The 6990-nt window shown below is 40.2% G+C and overlaps 1 protein-coding gene across 1 annotated transcript; it reads left to right on the top strand.

The window, feature by feature from the left end:
- Nucleotides 1-58: 58 nt before the first annotated feature.
- LOC102246003 (deoxycytidine kinase) lies at nucleotides 59-1638 on the top strand. The gene has a single exon (XM_014532351.1). It carries the CDS (start codon nucleotides 243-245, stop codon nucleotides 831-833), a length of 591 nt encoding a protein of 196 aa, XP_014387837.1. The 5' UTR covers nucleotides 59-242; the 3' UTR covers nucleotides 834-1638.
- The last annotated feature ends 5352 nt before the right edge of the window (nucleotides 1639-6990 follow it).

The raw sequence follows: 6990 nt of genomic DNA, 5'->3' as shown, positions 1-6990 counted from the left end.
CAGGACCAGATGGCTTCTCAGGGGAGTTTTACCACACATTCAAGAAAGAACTAGCAGCGGGAAAGGCCTGGCCTCCCCTCTGGGCAGGCGTCCGCCCCTGCGGGCCAAAATCAAATCGGAGACCAGCCCGCGCAAGATCCTGTGAGGAGCTGGAGTCCAGCCTGCCGGGCAGCGGTGGCGCGAGCACCTGTGTCCACTTCCCAGCCACCTGCCCTACGCGCTCGGCCGCCCCCTGTCGAGGCATGGCCACCCCACCTAAGAAGAGCTGCCCCTCTCCCGAGACCAGCTCGGAGGGAACCCGCATCAAGACAATTTCCATCGAAGGGAACATCACTGCAGGGAAGTCAACATTTGTGAATATCCTTAAACAAGTCTTCCAGGATTGTGAAGTGGTTCCTGAACTTATTGCCAGATGGTGCAATGTTAAAAGTACTCAAGATGAATTTCAGGAACTGACCACATCTCAGAATAGTGATGGGAATGTTCTTCAGATGATGTATGAGAAACCTGAGCGATGGTCTTTTACCTTCCAGGAAAATGCCTGCCTCAGTCGCATACGAGCTCAGCTTGACTCTCTCAACGGCAAGATCAAAGATGCGGAGAAACCTGTATTATTTTTTGAACGATCTGTGTATAGTGACAGGTATATTTTTGCATCTAATTTGTATGAATCTGAATGTATGAATGAAACAGAGTGGACAATTTATCAGGACTGGCATGACTGGATGAATAACCAATTTGGCCAAAGCCTTGAACTGGATGGAATCATTTATCTTCGAGCTAGTCCAGAGGTGAGACTTAATAAACATTTGCTTGTTCCTTTGAAAATTTAAAGTAATATTTAGAAAATTTTCAGTGTTATGCAGTGAAGGCAGAATAATAAACTTCACTCTCAACCCTCTAGATTCCTACCTCCAAATTAAAAACTGAGAACTGTGTAGATAGAAGCATTCTATTTTCTCAGCAAACTAGAAACCCAGATTTGGCAGGTTGCTCTTTTAGGTTCTTGTTTGTTCTATCTCAGTTCTGTTCTTCATTATTTCTTAACTTTTGCAGAGTATCTTATCACAACTAGATTAAGAAACTTGCTTAAGCAACTTCTAGAATATGGGCTTCATGAGGTGAGACTTTGGATATTTTAATTACTGTTGAATTTTCACTGTCTAGAATAAGCCTTGGATACACAGTAAATATTTGCTGAATGAATGGCAAAATTGATAAGAGGAAATCTTTCGTGGTTTTGGTTTGGAATGGGTGGGTAGTAGCAGCTATAGTTGAGAAGAGACTTAGTGGACCCTTGCCATTTTTAGTTAAGGGAGTTTACTTGAAATTGTGCCTTTCATCATAGGTTGTAACATAGCTATTGTTTACATATGAAATTATGTAATGAATGCAGGAAGACCAAGTGGGATGCCTTTCATAAAACTAACCTAAACGAGAGCTTACATTTATTAAATTTCTGGTTTTGGTGCTTGCATTCCCATTTTTCTTAGATTTTTATTTCTACTTATTCCTTGAGTCACAAAGTAGGTTCTGATGCATGTAAATGTTACGACTCCTAGCCTGAAAGAATACTGTGTTATATTGAAGCTCAGTTTTCAAAGGAACTATGTTTTTGATTCTAAGTGATGATTTTGTTCTTCTAATATCAAGTAAACCAGAATTTAATAATAATTTTGAAATTTACTTTTATTTCTGAAAATAATTTTTTAATTATGAAAATAAATGCAAATATAGAAGAAAGAATAATGATAATTTCATTGTTAGAAACAGATAATATCTTAAAGTCTAATATAAATCTATTATTTCATTAATATTTATGATATCCTTTGATTAGAGGATCATTTAATTATTTGAAAAGAGAATTTATAATAGAATTAGCAGCACAGTTTTATTCTGAACTTTTTTCTTTTCATCAAACTTATTTTAGACAATACATTTCAAATGTGAGTGCCAAAGGTTTATAGACTTATTTTTGAAAGTGCTATTTGGTTTAGATCCACCAAATCGTTGAAAAGTATAGGGAGGGAAAAAGGAACTATTGTTTGTTCTTGGAAGGAATAGAGATTTTCGTTAGCATGACTAAAAAGACACTAAAGAAGAAAAATTTAATGGCATCAGACAAGAATAATTGTCCCCCCCCACCCTCTCTTCTTTTTCATTTTTTAATATATTTTGGTTGATTTCAGAGAAGAAGAGAGAGGGAGAGAGAGATTGAAACATCAATGATGAGAATCATTGATCAGCTGCCTCCTGCATGCCCCCTACCCCCTACTGGGGATTGAGCCTGCAACCCAGGCATGTGCCCTTGACCAGAATCGAACTCGGGACCCGTCAGTCCCCAGGCCGATGCTCTATCCACTGAGCCAAACCAGATGGTCTTAGGCGACCCCTGTGAAAGGGTCATTCGACCCCCAAAGGGGTCGCAACCCACAGGTTGAGAACCGCTGCTCTATAGCAATGGTCATCTTCCTTTCTTCCTAAAACTCTGAATTTATTCCTTCATTTACTTTTCAAATACTCATCAACCAATTCTATTCATTAAGAAGAAAAACTTTCTCTTACTACTTTTACTTGGGAATTGAAATATTCCTACCTACTCAGCATCTGTTCTGTACATTTCTTCATTCATACATTCGTCCAACAAATGTCTACTAATGCCAACTATGGCCCAGGCATTGTTTCTGGTGGCATAATAATGACTAAGCTGGACACAGTGGGCCACCTCATACAGTTTTTTTTCTTTTTCTTTTTTATTGCTTAAAGTATTACTAAGGGTATTACATATGTGTCCTTTTTTTTCCCCGCCCTTGACAATCCCCTGGCCTCCCCTACCCCCCAGTGTTTTATGTCCATTGGTTATGCTTATATGCATGCATACAAGTCCTTCGGTTGATCTCTTACTCCCCTCCCTTCTGCCCCCCAACCCTCTCTGGCCTTCCCACTGCAGTTTGACAATCAGTTTGAGGCAGCTCTGCCTCTGTATCTATTATTGTTCAAAAGTTTGTAATGGTCTTTATTATCCATGAATGAGTGAGATCATGTGGTATTTTTCCTTCATTGACTGGCTTATTTCACTTAGCATAATGCTCTCCAGCTCCATCCATGCCGTTGCAAATTGTAAGAGTTCCTTCTTTTTTACAGCAGCATAGTATTCCATCGTGTAGATGTACCACAGTTTTCTAATCCATTCATCTACTGATGGGCACTTAGGCTGTTTCCAGATCTTAGCTATGGTGAATTGTGCTGCTATGAACATATGGGTGCATATATCCTTTCTGATTGGTGTTTCTGGTTTCTTGGGATATATTCCTAGAAGTGGGATCACAGGGTCAAATGGGAGTTCCATTTCCAGCTTTTTGAGGAAACTCCATACTGTCTTCCATAGTGGCTGCACCAGTCTGCATTCCCACCAGCAGTGCATGAGTGTTCCTTTTTCTCCACATCCTCTCCAGCACTTGTCGTTTGTTGATTTGTTGATGATAGCCATTCTGACAGGTGTGAGATGGTACCTCATTGTTGTTTTGATTTGCATCTCTCGGATGATTAGCGGCTTTGAGCATGTTTTCATATGTCTCTTGGCTTTCTGAATGTCCTCTTTTGAAAGGTGTCTATTTAGGTCCTTTGCCCATTTTTTGATTGGATTGTTTATCTTCCTTTTGTTAAGTTGTATGAGTTCCCTATAGATTTTGGAGATTAGGCCCTTATCAGAAATCAACAAATGACAAGTGCTGGAGAGGATGTGGAGAAAAAGGAACACTTGTGCACTGCTGGTGGGAATGCAGACTGGTGCAGCCACTATGGAAGACAGTATGGAGTTTCCTCAAAAAACAAAACATGGAACTCCCATTTGACCCTGTGATCCCACTTCTAGGAATATATCCCAAGAAACCAGAAACACCAATCAGAAAGGATATGTGCACCCATATGTTCATAGCAGCACAATTCACCATAGCTAAGATCTGGAAACAGCCTAAGTGCCCATCAGTAGATGAATGGATTAGAAAACTGTGGTACATCTACACGATGAAATACTATGCTGCTATAAAAAAGAAGCAACTCTTACCTTTTGCAACGGCATGGATGGAACTGGATAGCATTATGCTAAGTGAAACAAGCCAGTCAATGAAGGAAAAATACCACATGATCTCACTCATTCATGGATAATAAAGACCATTATAAACCTATGAACAAAAGTAGATACAGAGGCAGAGCTGCCTCAAACAGATTGTCAAACTGCAGCAGGAAGTCCAGGGAGAGTACAGGGGCAGAAGTGGGGGTAAGTGATCAACCGAAAGACTTATATGCATGCATATAAGCATAACCAATGGACATAAGACACTGGGGGGTATGGAAGGCCTGGAGATTGTCAAGGGCGGGGGGAAAAAGGAGACATATGTAATACCCTTTGTAATACTTTAAGCAATAAAACAATAAAAAAAGGAAATATAAAAAAAAAGAAAGAAAGAAAAAACCAGGTTGATTTTTCCACTAACAAAGGGTTTGAGTATGAAAGCACTTTTTACCCATATCGTGAACACACACAATTGTTCAATTATAGGAAAGTAGGTAACATGGGGTAATCGTCAGACTGTGAAAATCACTAGTCAGAGTTCTCTAGGAGACCAGATGGCCAGAGAAGAGGCTTTTGGGGACAGGCTAGTGGCTACTTGGGAATACTGTTTAAAAAAAAAAAGAAATTATCTTTGGCCAACAGATACAATGTTTTGCCTTTGAGGTTACTTGATGCCAACCAGAACATCGTTGTCTTGAATACATTATGATTATGGGAGTGGTTGTGCAACAGAGAAGGAAAAAGCAGAGTCAGGGAACTGGATGAGTTAAGTTTGAATCAAAATGAAAGAAAAGAGCCCTAATGGCATGGCTCAGTGGTTGATCATTGACCTATGAACCAGAAGGTCATGGTTCAATTTCGGGTTGGGACACATGCCCGGGCTGAGGACTAGATTTCTAGTGTAAGGTGTGCAGGAGGCAGCTGATTAATGATGGTCTCTCATCATTCATGTTTCTATCTCTCTCTCTTCCCCCTTCATCTCTGAAGTCAATAAAAATATATTTCAAAAAAGGAAGAAAGGAGAAAAGGTAATATTAAAGAAATAAAATTTCTGGGCTTATGATCAGTGTCAAAATATGTTTTTTACTGCTAAAAAAAGTAGATGGCAGCACAGGAAATTTTCTGTCAATTGCAGTTGATTCAAACTATCTTTTAAGAAAATGCTTTAGAAATTGGAAAATTGCTTCTTTATAAATGCCACAGCATGACCATGATAAATTACTTTTAAGTGTGAAATGTTTTGGTGACATTATAGAAAAAATAACTGAAATAACACAGGAGAAGGTGAGTACAGGAAGAGGTTAAAGCCCATTTCTGTCTTTTAAATGATATCTCTATTTTTAATTTTTGAGGAAACTCCATACTATTGTTCCATAACAGCTGCCCCAGACTGCATTCCCACCAGTAGTGTACAAGGGCTCCCTTTTCTTCACATACTCACCAGCACTTGTCACTTGTTGATGGTAGACATTTGAAAGGTGTGAGATGATACCTCAGTGATATTTTAATTTGCATCTCTCTGATGATTGAGCATTTTTTCCTATGGCTCTTGGCCATCTGTATGTCCATTTTGGAGAAGTGTCTATTAATTCCTTTGCTCATTTTAAAACTGGATTGTCTTCTTTTGTTAAGGTATATGAGTTCTTTATATATTTTGGATATTAACACTTTATCATATGAATCACTGACAAATATGTTCTCCCATACAGTGGTATCTCTGTTTATTTTGTTGATTTCTTTTGCTTTGCAGAAGATTTTATATTGATGTAGTCCCATTTGTTTGCTCAATGTTTAGAGCCCTGGCCTTTGAACCAAAGGGCTACAGGTTGTATGGGCCGTCAGAGCATTTAACTTGGTTGCAGACTCAATCCCCAGCCCAGAGGCATCCAGGAGGCAACAAATCAGTGTCTCTCACACATCTGTTTTTTTTCTTTCTTTCCCTTTCTCTCTCTCACTCCTCCTTTCCCTCCACTCTCTTTAAAAAAATGAATGGAAAAAATTTGCTCAAGTGAGGATTATATATACTGAGTGTAATTGGGTTGATTTCTAGGTTCTCAGAATGGAACTGCCATTTTACCTGGTAGGTACCACTTCTAGGAATATATCTTGAGACCCAAAACACAAATCAGAAAGTATCTACGCATCCCTGTGTTCATAGAAGTTCAGACCTAGAAACAGCCCAAGTGCCCATAAGAAGATGAGTGGATAAAAAAGGTGTGGTACATTTATACAATGCAGCTGTAAAAAAAAGGAGCTTTTTTCCTTTGACACAGCATGGCGTGGCCTGGAGAGTACATACTAAGTGAAATGAGTGAGTCAGAGAAAGACAAATATTACATTATCCCACTCAATTGTGGAATCTAAGTAACAAAATAAATTGATGAACAAAATAGATGCAGAGGCATGAAACAGACTGATTAATCTCATAGGGAAGAGGGGTGGTGAGGGGTGGGAAGAGATTAACCAAAGAAATTATATGCATACTGGAGACCCAGTATATGGATTCATGCACCTGTGGGGTCCCTCATACTGGTGTGTGCCCTCTTGAAATCCAGGACTCCTTGGAGAATGTCAGAATGCCAGTTTTGGCCCAAACCTGGGATCAAAAAGAAACTGGCAGTCTGACATACCCCGAGGGATGTAGTAATGTGGGAAATGGCAGGCAGCCAGGGAAGAGCCCAAGCCTGGGCTGGCACCATACTGCTCCCGCTCATCCCTTCCCCACTGTGCCTGCCAGAGTGCCGCTGTGTAGCACTGCTGCAGAGGCAGGAGAGGCTCATGACACCACAGCTTTGCTCACCTGCTTGAGCCCATGCAGTTTCTGGTCTCTGTCCATCAGCTGAGCAGCATTCCTGCGGTGAGAGTGCACTGACCACCAGTGGGTAGCTCCTTAGTTGAGCGCCTGCCCCCTGGTG

Source organism: Myotis brandtii, unplaced genomic scaffold (assembly GCF_000412655.1).
Source record: "Myotis brandtii unplaced genomic scaffold, ASM41265v1 scaffold887, whole genome shotgun sequence".
NCBI classification, from domain to species: domain Eukaryota; kingdom Metazoa; phylum Chordata; class Mammalia; order Chiroptera; family Vespertilionidae; genus Myotis; species Myotis brandtii.
The sequence above is the reverse complement of the archived record's forward strand: the minus strand, read 5'-3'. Positions and strand labels throughout refer to the sequence as shown.